Raw genomic sequence first — 22,205 nt, 5'->3', positions numbered from 1 at the left:
TTCCAGGAGTTTGGAGGGGGAAAAAGAAATAAAACACATATTTATATTCTGGTGACATTTACTCAGTGACTAAGATCATTTTATTAGTTTAGGAGCACAAAGCAGAGATTTAAATAAAGGCTGCTCATAAAGTGAACAGGTCTGTAGTGCTGAGGCAGCTTGTGTGTGCGTGTGTGCGTACGTGTGTGTGTGTGTCTGTGTGCGCGCGCGCGCGCGTGCACGTGTGAATGCGTGTGTGCGCATCCACTCAAAAGTGTGGATACCAGAGGGCAGTGTGGTGTCTTCCCCCATTGCCCTCCACCCTGGTTTCCGTCTCTGGCTGAGTGTGGGTTGGCTAGAAGGGCAGCCCAGGGGCTCCAGAGGGCTGCTGACTCAGACACTTCTGAGTGGAATTGCAGGCCAGCTTCCTGGGTCAGGCTGTTTATGTGGATGTTGGAAGTGTGAACATTGGTCCTTTTGCTTGTGTGACAAGCACTTTACTTACTGAGTTGTCTCGCCAGCCCAAGGGTAGTAGGTTTGTTTGTTTGTTTGTTTTTTAATTTTAAGGCAACAATTATAAATATGTTCCTGAAGTTTACTTGTAGAATTTTCATTTTCTTTTTTGGAGGAAGATATCTGCTGAGCATTCCTGAGGTGATATTTCTTGTTTTTAGAAAAGTTAAGCAAAAAAGGATACAGAAGTTGGAATGTGAAGTGTCCCCGTAGGTATTTGAACACTTGGTGTCCCCAGCTGCTATAGATGTTTTGACAGGGCCTGAACTGGTTGGGGGATGGAGCCTCACTAGAGGAAGCAAGTCACTGGAGGTGGGCTCTGATGCTTCATAGCCCAGCTCTACTTCCTGTTCATGGCTTGCTTCCTGATTGTGGACACGTTACTACTACTGCCTCAGTGTTTCTGCCACCAACCATTTCCCTCCACGATGGACTCTATGCCACTGAATTGTAAGTTAGAATAAACCCTCTCTTCCTTAACTTCTTCTTTCTTAGATCTTTTGCCACAACAATACGAGAGTAATTGATTTAAGAAGCATTTACTCTAGAAGTATTTGCCGAATGAGTGAATAGACTGTTAAATGAAGTGGAGACTCAAGTGGACAACTCGATGAGGGCACTGACATAATTACTGTGAACTTGACACAACCTAGAATCATACCGAGGAATTATCTGGATCAGGTTGCCTGTGGGAGACTGACTTGTTAACTGACCCAGCCCACTGTGGGTGGCCCCATCCCCTAGTCCAGGTCCTGCCCTGTGAAAGAGTAAACAACGCTGAGCATTGGTGCACTTGTGTCCCACTTGCCCCGAACTCTTGACTGTAGATGTGGAGTGACCAGTAGTCTCAAGCTTCTACCACTGTGACTTCCCTGCTATTATGAGCCGTTACCTAGAATTGTAGGACAATAAAATCTCTGCCAAGATGCTTGCTATAGGAATATTTTTATCACAGCAACTGGAATGGAACAGGAGCAGGTACGATAAAAACAATATTTAAGGTCTCCCTGTACCGATACTGGATGAGTACCAGCTGTTTGCTCCCATGAAACTTACATTTTTTTGTTTATATATTTTCATGTGTATGTTTATATGTTGATATTCATACACATATGTGTATGTGCATGTGGAGGTCAAAAGTCAGATGCCAACCTTAATCACTCTCTACCTTATTCTCTCCTTACATTTTTTTCTGCCTTTAGGGGTTGAACCTAGAACTTCATGCATGCTGGCCAAGTGTTGTGCCACAGGGGAACTGAAAAGTTAGAGAGCAAAGGCTCACAAGAGGGTTGGTTTTTGTTTTTTTGCAATGCAGAAGGCAGGTGTGTCCCACCCCATCCAGCACCCTGTTGTCACCAAGCTATGAGGGGCTGTGGCCCTTAGATCCTGGCTTCTAATACCTCTGTAGACCATGTGGCTCTGGACTTGCATGCACAGTATCCAGGTAATTTGGAGGGCCTGAAAGAGTCTCTGGGGAACTCCTGGTAATCCTTTACTTTGCGCTCTCTCTCTCTCTCTCTCTCTCTCTCTCTCTCTCTTTCTCTCTCTCTCTCTCTCTCTCTCTGAGATAACCATCTCCCCAGCTTCCTGTGATCATGAATTTCCCTAATTTTATCTAATGGTGTAAATTTTACTGAGCACTTGCTCTGTACAGGAGCCACGCATAGCCTTGTCTGATTTAGTGATCACTGCAGCCTAACTAGTGGTTCTGAGGAGTTTCGTTTACTGTTTAGGTAACAAATCTTAGGTCTGATGTCAAGAATCATAGTGGATGAAGTGTGGGACCAGGACTGCGACACCAAGAAGCAAATTTGGCAAAACAAAGCCCAAAGCATGCATATCTTTGGATGTTACATCTTTTGTCTTCCTCTTTCTATGCTGGTGTTCTGTGACAGTCACTCTCTTTCCTTGTCAGTCACTCTGCCCTGGTGTCTTGGTTTCCTGTTGGGTGAGTCACCTCAGCGTCTTTCCCATTTCCTAAGAGCAGGGTATGTCCTGGAGCCTCTCCTTCACCCTGGGAAGTAATCCGTGTTGGGCCTCGTTCTTGCTCATAAGCCTTCTTGCAGGATCAGCTGGGGGACCAACTGTCTGTCTTGTGCTGTGCTGTCCTGAAGCTGCAGGGTTCCCCTCATCTGACAGAGTTCAGTCTGCCTTCGTCAGTCAGTGATCACCAGGGGTGCTAGGCATACCCCTATGCCTGGGCTGAGAGAACCCATTTCTAATTACAGACGGTTTTCAGCATTTTCATCTTAAAATCCTCACACTTCACATCTTATAGACATAACCCTTGGAGGGATGGGCAAGTGTCTGATACAGAAGCGTGTTTCTCAGAGTGCTCTGTGGAACCCTGGGAGATTCCTGGGGCCTAAACACCACTGTCCTAGCAATCCTATGCGCTTGTGCTTCTCTTTTGCATATTGGTATCTATTCTGGGTGCAGAAACAGTGCTGTGGTATCTCTGTGGGAAGCCTAGCAGTAGTCAGAGTGCCACACTTGACTCTTCCAGAGCCAGAGACAATTTATTCTGCACACAGAAAATGAAATGTAAGTGCCTTCACTTAAGAACATTCTAGTTCTAGCAGTGTAAATGCTTAATGTAGTCAAATCTCAAACTTGAGGACTGTTTAGCATCCTGTGTCCAGGAAGAACAGGAACTGCCTCTTCCCAGAAGTGGAGGAAAGCACAGTTAATGAACTGATTTCAAAGGGAAAGTTAAAAAAAGAGAGATGCATTTGTGTGTATGAGTTTTGATCTCCCTGTATATTAAGTGTACCACGTGTATGCAGTATTCATAAAGGCCAGCAGAGGACATCATATCCTCTGGAGCTGGAGTTGTAGACTCTTGTGAGCTGCCCTGTGGGTGCTGGAAATCCAACCCAGGTCCTCGGCTGGAACAGCCAGTGCTCCTAACCATGGAACCAAACGTGAAAATTAAAATGTCATGGAAGAACAGTGGGCAAGCAGTGGCTTTTCTGATGTTGGTATTTGGTCAGTGTTTTCTCAAAAATGAGCAGCAGGAACTTGCTGTTGTCAGTGGGACAAGGGGCATTTGTCCTGCTTCCGTGTTTGTTACTGTGATAAAAGCCCTCACAGAAAGCAGTTGAGGAGAGGAGTGGGTTTTTAGCTCACAGTTGCAGGTTACAGTAACAGTCTCCCAATTCTGTTGTGAAAACAACGTCCAAGAACCGTGACAATGCTCTCTAGATGCTCAGGGTGGCGTCTGCTCCTGTGCTTCCCCTACCCTGACCCCTGACCCTCACTCACACTGCCTGGATTATCTGTTGTTAATACAAGAAGCATTGGCTTGACTCAATCCCACACTCTGTGTTTCCCATGCTAGACAGACATCCCTTAAGTTTCTTTCGTTTCTATCATCGCGATGCCATGGGTAATGCCATGCAGAATCCCTCTGCCTGTAGGCAGCGATCGCTCCTGGCCGTCCAAAGCCGTATGCTCCTTTCTCAGTGCACAACTGTGCATGGAGTTCTCTAGAAGCAAATCCTGGTATCTTAAGGGCAAAGACCTGCTCTCTTCTTTGTATTTACAGCTCCTATAGTGCATGCACACTGTTCTTGAACACGTCCAACCCTTTGGTTCTCACTGATAATATATCAGAAACATTTCTAAGTAAGCACAGCTAAGTTACACTTTAGGCAGGCTTAAAGTTATCACACGTTTCCCTTTGAGGGAGTCTAAATTAAACAGGCATCATTGTATTGGTTTCTTGTGTTTTCTGGAGTAGAAGGCTTGGCCCACGGACTAGGATTCCAGTCTGATGCCAGTTTGGAAGACCATGCCTTGAATGGGGCCGAGATTCATGGGAGCTTCATTTGTTACTCCCCACGCTAAACCCTGTGTCTCACTCACGTTTTCCAGGGACAAAGAGAATGAGAAGGCAATGTGCATTTCCTCTTAGAGAGGTGTGTGTTGTGCATAGGTGTGTGTGGTGAGCAGGTGTGTTGTATGTAGGTGTGTGTTATGTGAACAGGTGTGTGTTGGGCACAGATGTGTGTTGTGAGCAGATGTGTTGTGTGCAGGTGTGTTGTGTCAGGAGTGTAAGGAGGCTGCCTTTGCAAGTGTCACCTGGTCTCAGGCACCTGCGCTGTGACTTGGCTCATCCTTTTTTTTTTTCCAGCTGTGTTCTTGGGCTTTCCACTTCCTTTGTAGCCGATGTTTTCAAGTGCGAATCTCCTTGAGTTGAGTATTCCACACTCCAGGAAAACTTCCAGTTCTTCCTGAGCCAAGCCAGGTCACAAACTTCAGCTGTGAGGTTTTGACACACTCAGCAAATTCCTTCACGCTCCGCTAGATGAGGTAGAAGCTGCAGAGTTGGTTTTGGTGTTCAATGTGTCTGTTATAAAGTTAGAGGCGGTTTTTTGATCTGGGGGTGAAGTAGTTCTGAGGTGTGTGGGAAGCTTTAGATGATATGGAACTATCAGGAAGTTGTGAAATTTGGTGACCCCTGGCTATTGTCCTTCTGTCAGAGGCATCTTTGAGGAAAGGGCCTCTGGCCTGTAGATCCCAAAGCGCCAGTATTAACTGCAAAGGGGTCAGGAAACATCCTCACATTCTAGGACGCTGAAGGGTGAAGGAGCTATCAGAGATGCTCAGAGAGGGACTAATACCATTTTCTGTAAACTATGTAGTGCTGAGAGTGCTCCAGAGAACACAGCACTCTTCTCTGTGTAGACAGAGAATACATTTAACTGCATGCCACTCGTAGAAATCCACAACACAGCATGTCTTCCAAGGCGTTGTCTTCACGAGGGTGGTAGCACTTTCCTACCTTACCTGAGCCAAGTCCTGAGCTGCTGATGGTAAATGGTAAGCTCTATGTCCTCCAAGCCTAGGCTGCTTGGAGACTGTGGAGGTGCTGTGCCTGGAAGCGGAGGCACGGGGAGGAGGGTTTACTGAGAATTTAAAGCAATTGAAGGGAGTGTGTGAGACAACAGGGGTAGTAGTACTGGGAGGATGAAGGTGATGTGTTCACAGGATGCAGGGATGCTGAGGAGCTCAGGAAGGCTACTGACAGCCAGAGGAGGAGCCTGATGATTGACTGTGTTGGAAATCAAACAAAGTCTGACCTTGAAGTGATAGACCAGAAGGTTATGTATGCAAGATGTGGCTTGTGGAAAGGAACCTAAGGACAGAGATGTACCAGTGTCTCCACACCCTATATGCTGTGTGTGTGTGTGTGTGTGTGTGTGTGTGTGTTGGATGGCAGTTGGAGACTGATGTCTAGAGTTTAAACCTTAAGGGGGCTTTCTGAGTCTGCTCAGTTGGCATGGTGATAGATTCTGGATCTGCCTCTGGGGAGCCCACCAGTTAGCACAGGAATGGAGCTGCGATGGTGCTTACAGTCCCTTACCCTGCCTCTTTCCTCCTAAGTCATTTTTCTTTAACAACCACACCCTTTATTATCTGTGAATCTGTTTTCAAGCTAGAGAGAAAAAGTTTTGGTCGGGTTGTGTCACCTGCAGGCCCGGAGGACAGTCACAAAGGAAGAGAGTGTAGAAGTGTGAAGGGAAGTGTGTTTCCAGTACCTCCAGAGAGAGCCAGAAGCACTGGAGCTCAGGATGGGAGTGAAGGGGGTGGGAATCCTGCAGTTGTCAGTCTGTAGAAAATCTAAACTCTCTAGAATTCCAGAGTACAGCAGTGAAGACCTTTGCCTTCCCTCCTGGTAAGACACTGGGAGCTCCATGGGCCTCAGACCCCTTCCCCAGAGACCTGGGACCCCATGCTGACCGTGGCCTACTTTTCAGTGCTTTGGTCTGGTGTCCAAAACCCTCAGCAGAGGGTCTGGCCTCCAAGAGGTTAGGTAACTGTAAGTTGCCTATTTAGACAAGGGGGCCTTGTGTAGACGTAGTCCTTACGAACCTCTCCACACAGCCATGCCGTACAGATACAGTGCTGAGCCAGCAAGCCATGAGAGGCCCTTCATCTCCCTACTCTGGGTTGTTGGTCTCTGGGTCTGAGCCAGGACGTGCAGGAGCCTTCTGGGTGGTAGCCGTGTGTGGAAGGCTTTGTGGCTTCTTCAAGCGCCTGCTCCCCATAAAGAAGTGCCAGCAAAGAAAACAGCCTTCTTCTCAGGCTGTGTCTGCTTCCAGGATCTCATTTCACATATCCTTGGACCAGCATTTTGCTTGAAGAAGGTGGAGGAGGAGGAGGAGGAGGAGGAGGAGGAGGAGGAGGAGGAATTCTTGCTGGAGAAGGTCCCTGTTCAAGATGATGGACATGGGACAGGACCCAAGATCACGTAGACATTTGCTCTCAGACCCAAGAATCTGATCCAGACTCGAGAGATGCATCACTGTCACAGTTCCTGGTGTGATGTTGACCCTGGTTCCTTAGGCAGGGCCAGTTCTTGGCTAGCCCAGCTGTTTCTTGCTGGACTGGAATAACCCACCTTAGCCTGTTCATCTGCAGGGCCTCTTCTCTTATCTGTGGATTCTCTTTCCTTTCCTCTGCACCCGGAACCCTGGTGGTTGTGAGAATGTCTGTTGCTAAATGTATGCACCCGGTGTATGTGTGAAAGATGTCTTGAGCACCCATATAACAGGGCACAGCGTCCACCTGTCTGTCCACTCGTCCGTCTGTCCATCTGTCCATCCATGTGTGTGTGTGTTTTCACTAGTTTTTTTTTTTTTTTTCATTGATGACCATGTAGTAAAAGGAAGCGCATCTTTGGTGTTGTCTGAACACAGGTCCCTTTAAGGACTACTATTCTGTGGCTTGGAGCTCCTGAGCTCACCTTTTCATGGCCAGCCACAGTAAAGCTGGAGAGAAATGATTGTTATGAATGCTGCTGTGGCTGTGATGGCTAATGCAGGGTGAGAGCTATATTAAAAGTGCGCACATTCTCTTGCTCCCCTTGTACACATCCATGTCTTCATTGTATTCAAAGCTCGGTCTCATAGTCACTCGGCTAGACAATAGCCTGTAAAGTTGTTGCATGCTGCCCCACACCACTTCTGACCCCACAGGATTTTAAGAAAACACCACACTTTGATTGGAGCATGTGAGCTCTTGACTCCGCCCAACCCTCTCATGTCTACTTGGTACAGGAGCCTGCAGGGCAAGGGTGGGCAGCAGTGCTTTGTTGTTGACTTTGTCCCTGATGTACCCCACTTTCCCTTAGCTTAGGAATCCCCAACATTCACCACATTGTAGTCATTTTGAAAGCTTTAGAAAAGACAGCCATCTGGCTCAGCCTGGTGGTAATTGGCTGCAATCTAAACTACTCTGAAGGTAGAGGCAAGGGGGTTGCATGTTCAGGATTTCCTGAACCACAGAATTGAGTTGAGTTTAGACCAGTCTGTCAACTTAGTAAGACCTCTATCAAATAAAAATACATTAAGAAGCAAGAAATGGCTATAGCTCAGTTAGTGGTAGAATGCTTCCTAGTATGTACAAAACACTGAGTTCAGTTCTCATGCACACAAACATACATACACACAAACACACACATACACATATGCAGGCATGCACATATACACACATACCCACATACTCATGCACAGATGTGTACAAAAACACACATGCATATACAAACACATTTATATACATACAAACACACACACATGCACATACACATGCAGGCATGCATGCACACACACATGCACACATACTCACATATACTCATGCACATATACACACTTGTGCACACACACAAACATACAAATACACACATTCATGCACACACATACACTCATAAATACACACTAGTGTACACACACCAACACTCACACACACATTCATGCACACATACACACACTGTATTAGTCAGGGTTCTCTAGAGTCACAGAACTTATGGGTAGTCTCTATATAGTAAAAGAATTTATTGATGACTTACAGTCGGCAGCCCAATTCCCAACAATGGTTCAGTCGCAGCTGTGAATGGAAGTCCAAGGATCTAGCAGTTACTCAGTCTCACATGGCAAGCAGGCGAAGGAGCAAGAGCTAAACTCCCTTCTTCCAATGTCCTTATATTGTCTCCAGCAGAAGGTGTAGCCCAGATTAAAGGTGTGTTCCACCACACCTTTAATCCCAGATGAAACGTGTAGCCCAGATTAAATCTCCTTAAACTCGGAGATTTAATCTTCTGGAATCCATAGCCACTATGGCTCAAGATCTCCATACCAAGATCCAGATAAGGATCTCCAAGCCTCCAGATAAGGTCACTGGTGAGCCTTCCAATTCTGGATTGTAGTTCATTCCAAATATAGTCAAGTTGACAACCAGGAATAGCCACTACAATCCACCCCTTGTCAACTTGACACAAATAATATCTCATGTTCACATGAAACAATAACAAGGTTGTGAATACGCCTAACATGATATAACTATCCCTCATACAATCGCAAACGCATTTGTAAATTTACAATGGGGCATTCATATTACTTTATAATCCTCGTTTCTGCAACTGGTTACGTGGCCTTAATTGATATTTATAACTACCTTCCTCTACTACCCATTCTGTATTTCCTTCACCTTCGGCCAGCACCTCAGCAGGTCTTGGCTCTTTTCCTGGAGGATTGACCCATACCTTCATTCCTGATGGGTCTGCGTCCTTTGTCATCCTGCTTGGATTAGGCTGTTGTAGTTTCCCATTGACTTTAATCACAGGACATGGTAGTACTAGGAGACGCCCTAAGGGATCTCCTACACTCCAGACATAATCTTGCTTACCTCCATTGTGAAGAGGTAATCCAATTTCCCCATGGTAATCTGGATCTATCACTCCTCCTAACACGGTTATTCCTTTTTTAGCCTGTTGGTTTAAGGGCATTAGAAGCCCAAAATGACCAGGGGGAAGTCTGAGCTTCCAGTTCAATGGAATGTTTGTTGTAGCTCCTGGTAGGAGCACTCCCCTCTCTGGAGCCAAAACTTCTAGGCCAGCAGAACCTAGAGTTATGGGGACAGGAAGCAAAAATTTTCCTAGAGGGTCACTAGGAGTGATAGTAAGTGGAACTATTCCCTTTTCCACCCCTTGGTTCCTGGACCCATGAATCCTGGCTATGGGTGAAACTGTACCATATATGGAGCGCTGATTCAAAGCATATACTGCCTTCTGAAGAACTCTACCCCAGCCTTCCAAGCTGTTACCACCTAATTGGTGCTGTAACTGTGTCTTCAAAAGGCCATTCCATCTTTCTATCAGGCCAGCTGCTTCAGGATGATGGGGAATGTGGTAAGACCAGTGAATTCCATGATCGTGGGCCCACTGTCGTACTTCTCTGGCTGTGAAATGAGTTCCTTGGTCAGAAGCAATACTGTGTGGAATACCATGACGATAGATAAGGCATTCTGTCAGCCCATGAATGGTGGTTTTAGCAGAGGCCTTACGTGCAGGAAAGGCAAATCCATAACCAGAATAAGTATCTACTCCAGTAAGAACAAAACGCTGTCCTTTCCACAAAGGAAGTGGTCCAATGTAGTCAACCTGCCACCAGGTTGCTGGCTGGTCACCTCGAGGAATGGTGCCATATCTGGGGCTCAGTGTTGGTTTCTGCTGTTGGCAGATCTGGCAATCAGCAGCAGCTGTAGCCAGGTCAGCCTTGGTGAGTGGAAGCCCGTGTTGCTGAGCCCAAGCATAACCTCCATCTCGACCACCATGGCCACTTTGTTCATGTGCCCATTGAGCAATGACAGGGATGGCTGGGGAGAGAGGCTGACTGTCCACAGAACGGGTCATCTTATCCACTTGATTATTGAACTCCTCCTCAGCTGAAGTCACCTTTTGGTGAGCATTTACATGGGACACAAATATCTTCACATCCTTTGCCCATTTGGAGAGATCTATCCACATACTTCTTCCCCAGATGTCTTTTTCACCAATTTTCCAATTGTGATCTTTCCAAGTCCCTGACCATCCAGCCAATCCATTGGCTACAGCCCATGAGTCAGTGAATAATCGTACATCTGGCCATTTCTTCTTGCAAACAAACTGTAATACCATGTGTACTGCCCGAAGTTCTGCCCACTGTGAAGATTTCCCTTCACCTGTGTCTTTCAGAGTTGTCCCAGAAAGGGGTTGTAATGCTGCAGCTGTCCACTTCTGGGTGGTGCCTGCATAACGTGCAGAGCCATCAGTAAACCAGGCCCTAGTCTTTTCCTCTTCGGTCAGTTGATCATAGGGAACACCCCATGAGGCTATAGGCGCATGCTTGGCAGCAGATGGCATTGTAACAGGAGTAGAAACCATAGGCATTTGAGCAACTTCTTCATGTAACTTGCTTGTGCCTTCAGGACCTGCTCTGGCCCGATCACGTATATACCACTTCCATTTGATAATAGACTGCTGCTGTGCGCGTCCCACTTTATGACTTGCAGGGTCTGATAGTACCCAGCTCATGATGGGTAATTCAGGTCGCATAGTAACTTGGTGTCCTATTGTCAAACGTTCAGTTTCCACTAAGGCCCAATAGCAGGCCAAGAGCTGTTTTTCAAAGGGAGAATAGTTGTCTGCAGATGATGGTAGAGCTTTGCTCCAAAATCCCAAAGGTCTTTTCTGTGATTCACCTACAGGGGCCTGCCAGAGGCTCCAAACAGCATCTCTATCAGCCACAGACACCTCAAGTACCATCGGGTCTGCTGGGTCATATGGTCCAAGTGGTAGAGCAGCCTGCACAGCAGCCTGGACCTGTTGAAGGGCCTTCTCCTGTTCCAGGCCCCACACAAAGCTAGCGGCTTTCCGAGTCACTTGATAAATAGGCCTAAGTAACACACCCAAGTGAGGGATGTGTTGTCTCCAGAATCCAAATAGCCCCACTAAACGTTGTGCTTCTTTCTTGGTTGTAGGAGGGGCCAGGTGCAATAACTTATCTTTCACCTTAGAAGGAATATCTCTGCATGCCCCACACCACTGGATTCCTAAGAATTTCACTGAGGTAGATGGTCCTTGAATTTTGGTTGGATTTATTTCCCATCCTCTGATACGCATATGTGTTACCAATGAGTCCAAAGTGGTTGCTACTTCCTGCTCACTTGGTCCAATCAGCATAATGTCATCAATATAGTGCACCAATGTGATATTTTGTGGAATATCCAAACGATCAAGATCCCTTCTAACTAAATTATGACACAGGGCAGGAGAGTTAATATATCCTTGAGGCAAAACTGTGAAGGTATACTGTTGGCCTTGCCAACTGAAAGCAAATTGCTTCTGGTGGTCCTTATGGACAGGTACTGAGAAGAAGGCATTTGCCAGATCAATAGCCGCATACCAGGTGCCAGGAGATGTGTTAATTTGCTCAAGTAACGAAACTACATCTGGTACAGCAGCTGCAATTGGAGTTACTACCTGATTTAGTTTTCGATAATCAACTGTCATTCTCCATGATCCATCTGTTTTCTGCACTGGCCAGATAGGAGAGTTAAACGGAGATGTGGTGGGAACCACCACCCCTGCATCTTTCAAGTCCTTGATAGTGGCAGTAATTTCTGCAATGCCTCCAGGAATGCGATACTGTTTTTGATTCACTATTTTCTTTGGCAGAGGCAACTCTAAAGGCTTCCATTTGGCCTTTCCAACCATAATAGCCCTCACTCTACAGTTCAGGGAACCAATATGAGAATTCTGCCAGTTTCTGAGTATATCTATCCCAATTATACATTCTGGAACTGGGGAAATCACCACAGGATGTGTCCGGGGACCTACTGGACCTACTGTGAGTCGGACATCAGTCAAAACTCCATTAATCACCTGCCCTCCATAGGCCCCTACTTTAACTGGAGGGCCACAATGTTTCTTGGGATCTCCTGGGATCAGTGTCAACTCAGAACCAGTATCCAGCAGACCCCGAAAAGTCTGATTATTTCCTTTTCCCCAGTGCACAGTTACCCTTGTAAAAGGCCGTAGGTCCCTCTGGGGAAGAACTGGAGAAAGGGTAACAGCAAAACCTTTGGGTGTCTTATCAGGATCCTTCCTCAGGGGAACCTGGCCACCCCTTCATTCAAGGGGTTCCGGATCTGCAAACTGGCTCAAGTCTGGGAATTGATTCACTGGCCGAGATTGCTGTTTACCACGAACTACTGTAGCCTTTCTTTCATTTGTTTGAGAATTTTTTTGCTTATACAGATCAAACAAATATGCAGTAGGCTTCTTATGTATTTCATTCCTGGAAACACCATGATTGACTAGCCAGTACCAAAGGTCCAAGCGAGTCATGCCATTATAAATTTCACCTCTCCTGTGCTGACCATTACTGGGTCTGTCATTATAAACATTCTTTTGCCTACGCTGTCCATTATAATAACTAGGATCACCTTGTCTCTGGTGATTCAATGCTGCCACCTGGCCCTTGTTACCTCGGAATCCAACTAAACCCAGTGAATTTAATTCATCTAATTGAGCAGAAGCATCTCCAATGCTAAGATCTGGCACAAGGAAAAGGGAAAGAACAAAACCCTTCAAATGTGCTGGTGCCCCTCTCACCAATTTGCGTCTTATAGAGCTGGTGAAGGGCATATCTTCTGGACCTTCCCATTGTGGACAATTAGGCTTTACACAATATATCCACTCTAGCATTGCAATTTCCCTAAGTCTTAAAATCCCTTCATCAACACTAAGCCACGGAATATCAGGCATCTCCAAGTCATTTCCTGTAGGCCATCTTTTGATAAACACCTCAGCCAACCATTCAAACAAACTTTTGACACCTTTTTTAACCATGCGAGCTTCCGTATTAAACCTAGAATCTCCACTCAGAGGGCCCATGTCAATAAACTCAGCCTGCTCTAGTTTTATGTTCCTTCCACCCTTATCCCACACCCTTAAAATCCATTCCCATACATATTCACCAGGTTTCTGCTTGAATGAATTAACAAACTCATTAAGCTCCTTAGTAGTGTAGCGAATTTCCTCATGGACTACACTTTCTACCTCCCCTCTAGGAGCCTGTTTTGCTTTGAGTCTTGTTACAGGTCTAGAAGAAACTATTGGTGGGCCTTGAGAAACATCAGTATTGAAAGTCATTGCTGGTTTATCAGACTCTGTAAAATTAATTTCCTCATGTGGGGAAGGCATTATTTCAAGGGGTGGGGCTGAGGGTACTACTTCCTCAGGTGGGGCAAACTCTTGAGAATCTGAAGATTCAAAATTCTCAGCTTCAACATGGTCTTCCCACACATCTCCGTCCCATGTTATAGGATCCCATTCTTTGCCAATTAGTGCCCTTACTTTAACTGTCGACACACTCTGAGGCTGAGACTTAAATTTTCGCTGTAGTTCAGCCAACCTTACAATGAGGGTTTCAGTTTGATTTTCTGCAACTTGAGCTCTATTGCTGCAAGAGAGAAGATTCTCTTCAAGGACACACTTAGCAACTTTTAGATCGTTTACTTGTGTCTGGAGCCTTTCGATTTTATCACACAACTCCTTCCTTTCATTCATCATTTTTTCCCCAGATACTAAGAGCAGCCAGCCAGTAAAATCATTTTCTGATTTTTTCCCCATCTTGTAGAAAGCTTTGTGCACTGAATCACCTAAATCATTAAGAAAATCAAGGGCATTAGCTTCTTTAAGTTTGAAATATAATTTCAACCATGGGTCTTCAAAATTCTCTGAGCTCCCAGGAGGGAGAGAATCTGGAGAGGTTTCAGTACTTGAAAGTGCTGGTGGCTCAACAAGCCAATTCCAGTATTTTAAAAGATTCATCCTTGTACTTCTGTTACTCTAGAACCACTCCTGGTACCAACTTCTGTATTAGTCAGGGTTCTCTAGAGTCACAGAACTTATGGGTAGTCTCTATATAGTAAAAGAATTTATTGATGACTTACAGTCGGCAGTCCAATTCCCAACAATGGTTCAGTCGCAGCTGTGAATGGAAGTCCAAGGATCTAGCAGTTACTCAGTCTCACATGGCAAGCAGGCGAAGGAGCAAGAGCTAAACTCCCTTCTTCCAATGTCCTTATATTGTCTCCAGCAGAAGGTGTAGCCCAGATTAAAGGTGTGTTCCACACACCTTTAATCCCAGATGAAACGTGTAGCCCAGATTAAATCTCCTTAAACTCGGAGATTTAATCTTCTGGAATCCATAGCCACTATGGCTCAAGATCTCCATACCAAGATCCAGATAAGGATCTCCAAGCCTCCAGATAAGGGTCACTGGTGAGCCTTCCAATTCTGGATTGTAGTTCATTCCAAATATAGTCAAGTTGACAACCAGGAATAGCCACTACACACACAAACATGCACATACTCATGCACAGGCACACTCACACACACATGAACACATACAAACACACAGAAACCCACTCAAGCACCCACACACAAAGATAAACAGACACTCACACATATACAAGCACACACACTCATGAATACATATACATAGACACCCACACTCAAGCACATAGACACATACACACAAACACACATACACACATACTCATGCACACAATACAGTTACTTGGGCCCTACTCTGTGTGGGATTTGAAAAGTACTTCAAGTCTCCAATATGCATCCAGGCCTATGCCTTGTTCCCCTCAATTTGGAAACCGTGTCAGGACTGACTTTAGATCAGAATACCCAATTTTAGCTGTAGGCTTTCAGAGTTATGGTTGTAAGAGACGAGGCCCAGAAAGGGATCCCCCTTCTCCTCAGGGCAGTTAGTGTGTGCTGCCTTAGAAATGTAGTTTTAGACTGATCTTGGTACAATATGACTTTCATGTTTGGTGTGTAATCATCTCTAAATTGAGAGTCCCAATTAGAATTATTTTATTTTAAACTTACAAGGTAAGCATTTCAGCAGTGGAAATCATAATTTTATCTTTATGGGTCAGACGTGCCTACGATATATTGAGTGCATACAAATGGTATCTCAGCGGAGGCACAGCGACTCAGGGAGAGGGCGATAGTCCTATCTCTGGCCCGTGGTGTCATGAGACACTAGTAGCTGTGGTCTTGTGCAAACCTTAGGAAGGCATTTCAGATGCCTGGTTTGAAGCCATTTCTGAAAATTGTTCTTTTATTTTCAAATGGAATTATCTTTAAGGCAAGGGTCTTAATAAATAATAATAAGACTCTCCAGAGTAAATTGAGAACAACAACAACAACAACAAGCAGAGCTTTAATCTTGGCATCCACACAGAGGTATATCAGACAGAACAGGAAGGGAAAGTGGCTGGATCGGCCGGAGTTCCCACAATTGACAAATGTGCTGTCAGTGTCCCTGAAGTGGGGTCTCATGGTTGATGGCTGTGGGTCTAAGTGTAGCCTCAAATATAACTTGAAAAAGAAGTGCACTAGTGTGTGTGTGTGTGTGTGTGTGTGTGCGCGCGTGCGGGCATGCGTGTGCACTCTTTCGTGCACGTGTGTGTAGCAGAGAAGGGAGCTTGAGTGGCCATGACTTGGCTAAGGCCCAGGCCCAGGTCACTGGTTATACTGCAACGTGAGACTCAGAAGCCTCTCAGGGAGCCAGAGCACACTGTGTCTCAGCCTGGGACATTCTCTTGCTGACACATGGCCTGGCAAAGTGGCCACCCTTTCTTCTATCCTATATTTTTGGAGAGACAGCTGTTCTTCTCACTTTTCTTTTTCTGGCCTGCTCCATTCCTGCGTTTCTGCCCTCTACCTTGACCATTCCAAACCTCACGCCTCTCACAGCTCCACAGAAGACTGTGGGTGCTGTCCCTAGGTGACAGTTTTGCACCTCTGCTCAGTGGCTGTTGGAAGCTTGTGGGTCAGCGTGGTGGGTGGCTGGATTTGTGACAGTTCTGGGAAGTAGCTTTGGAATTTTATGAATGAAATAGGCAGAGTCACACTTCAAGTTGCCGTGTAGGGGGCATGAGTCACACAGGAAGGGGGCACGTGATTGGCACTGACACACACACATCATTCTCTTTCTGCCAGCTCCTCCTCCCATCTGCTACAGCCCCAGCAGTCCTGTGCAGATTCTAGAAGACCCCGCCTACTTCTACCCAGACTTGCAGCTCTATTCTGGGAGGCATGAAGCATCTACTTTGACAGTGGAGGCAAGTGGAGGCCTAAGGGGGAAAAGCGGTAAGTCCTTGCACGTTGGGAACACAGAGGGTCAGACCTTCTTGTTTTCGTCTCTTCTGCATTAAGTAATCCCTGTGCCTGTGACTTTAGTTTCTACCACTTTTATTACTGAAGGTCAATGGCAATTTGGAAGTATTAATTGAAAAGCACTAGAAGTAAATGGCTCATAAGTCTTAAATACAGTCACAGCTATATGCTGTCAGATCAGGTCTATGTTACTGTTGACTGTTACTGACAATCTCGTATGTGTAATTTATGTTAACTTTATAAAGGTGTATGCTACACACATGGGGGGGGGGAGAAACACATACACAGAGAGAGAGAGAGAGAGAGAGAGAGAGAGAGAGAGACACACACACACACACACACACATGCACACACTGCCTTGGCACTGTCCTTGCACATAAGACTTGGCACTGACTGTCCTTGGCTTCAGGATTCCACGTTGGGTCTTGGAATGTATTCTTGAGTTGGATCCCAGAATGTAAAGAAGCTGAACACATGGTTGTCACCCCAGCACTGGTGAGGTGGAGAGAGACAGGTCCCTGGGACTCGCTGGTCTAGTCATTGATCCCCAGGTTTCAGTAAGAGACTCTGTCTCAAAAGCACAAGGTGACCTTCTTCCCCAACCTCAGGGGTCAGAGGACCTTGTGGAAGAGAGGGCAGAAAGAATGTGAGAGCTGGAGAGGAGTAGGAGTCTTGTGAGATGCTGATTTTCTCACATGGCTGCTGCACACTTGAACCCATAGCAGCCGAGGACATGCAGAAGACCAAGGTAACAAGATCTGCCAGGGTCCCAGTTGGGCTGGCGGCACTGGATCCAGTGGGTTACAAAACAGGCTTAAAAATGAAAGGAAAGATGAAAAAAAGGAAGGAGGGAGGAAGAAGATGGTGGTAAAAGGGTATGAATGGACAGTGCCTGAGAAACTAGGAGTGGGTAGTAAATAGGTAGGCTCAAAATACATCATTTACATGTATGGTATTGTCAAAGAAGAAATAGAGTATTCTATTAGGAGGACTGAGGCGGACGACTCCTGAGGAATAACACCTGAGGTGGTGGCCTCCACACGTATATGATACCCACACAAACATGCATGTTCGCCCTTCCCACGGTAGAAAGGACTACTTTGCTCCACCGTGTGACTCCCTCTATGAGAGGGAATCTTCCTGTCTTCCAACATGGAGGCTTCAGAGTTGTATCATCTGTAGCCAGCTATTCTAAATTCTAAATCCCAAATTCTAAACGCTTCTTCTGCCTTTTCCCAAGTCCTTTGCCTCTTTCCCCTTCTCTGCTTCCAGTTTTTGTTTTCACAAATAAGTCAGAACTTCAGAAGAAATTCAAAACCTTGCTGAGGAACGTCCTCCTTTCGAACAATTCTCCAGGGTTGCTGTCCTAGGGTGATGGAGCGAGATGAAGCCTGATAAATGTTCTCCCCCCTTTCCAATGTAAAAGGAATGTGGTAGTTTTCCTGCCTGTTAAGATCCATTCATTTCATTATCCATCCACTTAAACCAGCTTTTCTACAGTATTTTAATTTTAGTTCTAGCTAAACTTTTAAAGTTTTTATTTGAAGACACTTGTTCCCTTCAGTCTTGTAGATCTGTGTTTTTGACAAACAATGCTCTGTTCCCTTTAGGCGCCCAACAGTGTTCTGAATAATGGAAGGTTTGTAGCACACACTCGCTCAGTGAAGAAGATGGCGGGAACCTGCCTTTGTCTGTCTTTCTTTGGCACGTTCATTGTTTATTGCAATTGTTATTGTTTAGTTTCTCTGAGTGTCTCTGGGTAGCCCTGGTTGTCTTGGAACTCACTCGTTTCTGGTACAGGGAAGGAAACAAAACATTGGGTGGACTGGAGGCAGAGGAGGTCAGAAGCAAGAGGCCTCTCTCAGTGACTGATTAGTGGAACCAGCCCCTGGACATAGGGACATCAGGAAGAGAGATGGACAGGACCACAGTTTGGTACAGAAAGTAGAGCTTGCTTGCTTCTAGCTTCTTACTGTCACTCAGTGTAAAACATCTAAATAATAATCAAGAAACCAACAAGATACAGGATACAGGACTCAGGGAGGGAGGGAAGATGTGTTGGTAGATGTGGCTGCCATTGCAGAGGTGGGGTCCTGACTCAGGAGTTGAAGACCAGAGTGAAAATTTTGTTCAGTAGAGCAAAGGGGGACTCAGCTTGGGGTAATCCAGACTGAAGAGGCAGGTAGAGTGAATGGAGCCAGGAAGTGGGGTTACTGAGGCAGTGATCTAGATGCTAAATTGGAAGACATTCTAAACAGAGAGCAAACAAGGTAGAGTGTTCCAGAAAAGTTACATGTGTAACATGAGAGCTGGAAAACTCAGGCTGGCTTTGGTTACTAATCAGTGTGTGGTGTTTGGAACCTGGGGACAGCCGATGTCGGCTGCCTTCTGAGAACAGCTCTGAGAGGTGGAACGGTGTGGTGGAGAGCCATCATTAGAGATCTGGCAGAGGTCTGAGGGTGTTATCTAATGTGACTAATGATTTTTGTTTTTACAGTGGAAGACAATGTCAGTTTCTGCCACAGTGGTCCTGTTAGGAAAAGGAGATATGGAAAGGTAGATCAAATCACTGAGAGGACAGAAAAAGGATGGGAGGGAAGAGCAGAGGCTCAGGAAGTCTGAGAAACACACCCTTAGGTATTTCAGGATGGGTCTTTAAAAGATGCTCTAATTAGAGTATCAGTCAGTGTCTCCTGGGGACAGCCTGTTAGCTCAGTTCCTTTTGTCTTTCAGTAGAGGACCCTCTCTCCAGCTTCCACTCCCCGAACTTCCTGAGGACGCCCGAGGTGGAAATGAGAGGTTCTGAGGATGTAGCATCTGGAAGAGTGTTACAGCGGCTGATCCAGGAACAACTGCGCTATGGCACCCCAACTGAGAACATGAACCTGCTGGCCATTCAGCACCAGGCCACAGGGAGTGCAGGGCCAGCCCACGCCACCACCAACTTTTCTTCCACGGAAACCCTCACTCAAGAAGATCCACAAATGGTCTATCAGTCGGCCCGCCAAGAACCGCAGGGTCAAGAGCATCAGGGAGACAATACGGTGATGGAGAAGCAGGTCCGGTCCACACAGCCTCAGCAGAACAACGAGGAGCTCCCCACGTATGAGGAAGCCAAGGCCCAGTCCCAGTTCTTCAGGGGACAGCAGCAGCAGCAGCAGCAACAGCAGCAACAGCAGCAGCAACAGCAGCAGGGACAGGGGCCCCTTAGCCACACTTATTACATGGCCGGAGGTACCAGTCAGAAGTCCCGCACTGAGGGGAGGCCCACAGTGAACCGGGCCAACAGTGGACAGGCACATAAGGATGAGGCCCTGAAAGAACTAAAGCAGGGCCATGTCCGGTCCCTCAGCGAGAGGATCATGCAGCTGTCACTGGAGAGGAATGGGGCTAAGCAACACCTCCCCAGCTCTGGAAATGGAAAGAGCTTCAAAGCTGGAGGAGAGCCATCCCCAGCTCAGCCTGTCTGTAAAGCACTGGACCCTCGAGGCCCTCCACCTGAATACCCCTTCAAGACCAAGCCAATGAAATCCCCAGTCAGCAAGAACCAAGATCATGGTCTGTACTACAATGACCAGCACCCTGGGGTACTCCATGACATGGTCAAACCTTACCCAGCACCTCAGCCTGCGAGAACAGAAGTGGCCGTCCTGAGGTATCAGCCACCCCCGGAGTATGGCGTCACCAGGTAACTACCAACTCAGCTTTGCAAAGCTCAGCCATATGTTTGGAGTTCTGTGAGGAGTATTTTATCTGTGAGGAGCTTTTATCAAAAATTTTATCCATAGTACTTAATAAGCCACTTGTGGGCCCAGGTACGTGGAAGAGGCTTGGAACGTCTTCCATTCTTAGCAGAGGGCAGCTGGGGATGAATGGGGATGTTGATTCCTGAGAAGTGTTATTACCCATGTGTGTGTGTGTGTGTGTGTGTGTGCTGTGGTGTATGTTGGTATGCACGAATGTGCCTACATGTGTATAGGTGCATGTGGAGGCCACAGGAAGAAGTCGACACTCTTGAGTGTTGTTCCTCTGGTACCGTCAACCTTTTTTGGTTGCTTTTTAGGCAAGGCCTATCCAGAACTCACCAGTTAGTCTTGGGTGGCTGGCTAGGCAGTTCAGGGACCTACGTGTCTCTGCCTTACCAACACATAAGCATGTGCCATCGCAACCAGCTTTCTTAACATTTGTTCTGAGTATTGAACTGGGATCGCTATGCTTGTAAGACAAGTGCTTCACTGACTGAGCCATCTCTAGCCACAAAGATTCGTAGTCTTTTCTGTTACATTAATAGAGCCATTCCCTCTCTCCTCGCCATTCCTCTTCCTACCTCTGTCTATTGAGACAGGCTCTTACTAGGTATAGCAGCCCATGCTGGTCTTCAGCTCACAAGCCTCCTGGCTATGCCTCTCAAAACCAAGACTATGGCATGCACCATGATACTTGACTTCATTATAAAATTTAAAGATGTCTTCTTCTGCCTTTTGTGGGCACACACACACACACACACACCTTTTTTACAAAGAAGAAGAAGAGGAAAAAAAGAAATACTCGGGATGTTCGAATATGGGCATGGACAAGACCATGGAAGTCCTCTAGTCCCAGGTGCCCAGAGCTGGCAGCTGAGCAGCAGGGCCTGGCTTCCAGCTTTCAGCCTTTCCACCTTTCATTCTAACTCATCTTACTGGCTTGTAGCGTAAGTGTGCTTTCTGATTGATGGGCAAGTTCAGCATTTCTTCCTATGTGTGTGCATTCTGTGCAGCCTTGATCTATAGATACAAGTATGTTCACTCCCCCAAGAGCCCTTGAAGCCTTGTCTTTTGGGAAACCAGCATCAGAACACATCACTGCCATTCAGTGTGATGCTCAGGGTAGAGATATGCCAGAAGCACCAGGCAATTGAATAGGCTAGAAAGGCCCAAAAATCTCAAGATTAAGAAAGATTCCCAGGCTGCCTCGGCTCTAGCCTGGTCTACAGAGAGAGTCCAGGAAGCCAGGGCTACACAGAGAAACCCTGTCTCAGAATATCAAACAAACAAACAAACAAAAACAAAAGAAAGCTTCTGAGAGAGGGCGACGCCAACTGAGGTCTCAAAGGATCAATCACAGTAGGCATCGGTAGGCAGAAAGGCCGCCTCCAGAGGCAGGGAAGCCATGTGAATTTGTGTGGACTGAAAGGCAGTGGTGTACCGCTCAGGTGTTTAGGTGTAGTACGATGAGACAGAGAATGTGTTTGAAAGGGAAGTTGTGGACAATGGTGTAGCTCTCTCACAGTTAACATTTACCTTCAGGAGTGAGAAGCCTGGTGTTCTCAAGAGGAGACTACATGTTGGTATTTAGTAACTGGAATGGTGATGTGGGATGGTTAGACTGGGAGACTGGGCTTGCAAGGGCTTTCTGGAAAGGATTCAGTGCTTCAGAGAACTGGGTGTCCAGGTGGAGACAGCAGTAGAGGAGAGGTGTCTGTTATGAGAGGCGGGGAAATAGAACAGAGGATTCTGTGATTGGTCAGATGGCTGAGGAGCAGGGGCATGTGTTTGAGTCAGTTGGACATGGAACCTCTGGGGAGAATGTGGGAGTGGCCAGTGAGGAGGGTACCCGGCTCATGCTGGAAGAGCGTGGCCCTAAGAGGACAGGTGTGTCCTGCTATTATTGGATGTGCCATCATAGAGCACTTGTCTGTATCTAA

The 22,205-nt window shown here is 46.4% G+C and overlaps 1 protein-coding gene across 5 annotated transcripts in view; it reads left to right on the top strand.

Annotated features, from left to right (window-relative positions):
• The window catches only part of Amotl1 (angiomotin like 1), a 107,588-nt gene that overhangs the window by 37,853 nt on the left and 47,530 nt on the right, over nt 1–22,205 (top strand). For 4 of the 5 annotated variants that reach the window (XM_029481385.2, XM_021171539.3, XM_085844404.1 and 1 more), the window contains 2 exons: nt 16,343–16,492; nt 19,253–20,207. In XM_029481385.2, the coding sequence (XP_029337245.2) occupies nt 16,343–16,492; nt 19,253–20,207 (1,105 nt within the window). The remainder of the gene's footprint in view (nt 1–16,342; nt 16,493–19,252; nt 20,208–22,205) is intronic. The other variant, XM_029481384.2, reaches the window with a different exon arrangement.

The sequence above is a fragment of the Mus caroli genome, unplaced genomic scaffold (genome assembly GCF_978045245.1).
Source record: "Mus caroli unplaced genomic scaffold, Mus_caroli_1 scaffold_11, whole genome shotgun sequence".
In the NCBI taxonomy this organism is placed as follows: domain Eukaryota; kingdom Metazoa; phylum Chordata; class Mammalia; order Rodentia; family Muridae; genus Mus; species Mus caroli.
Note: the sequence above shows the minus strand (reverse complement) of the source record. Positions and strands in the feature narration are given on the sequence as shown.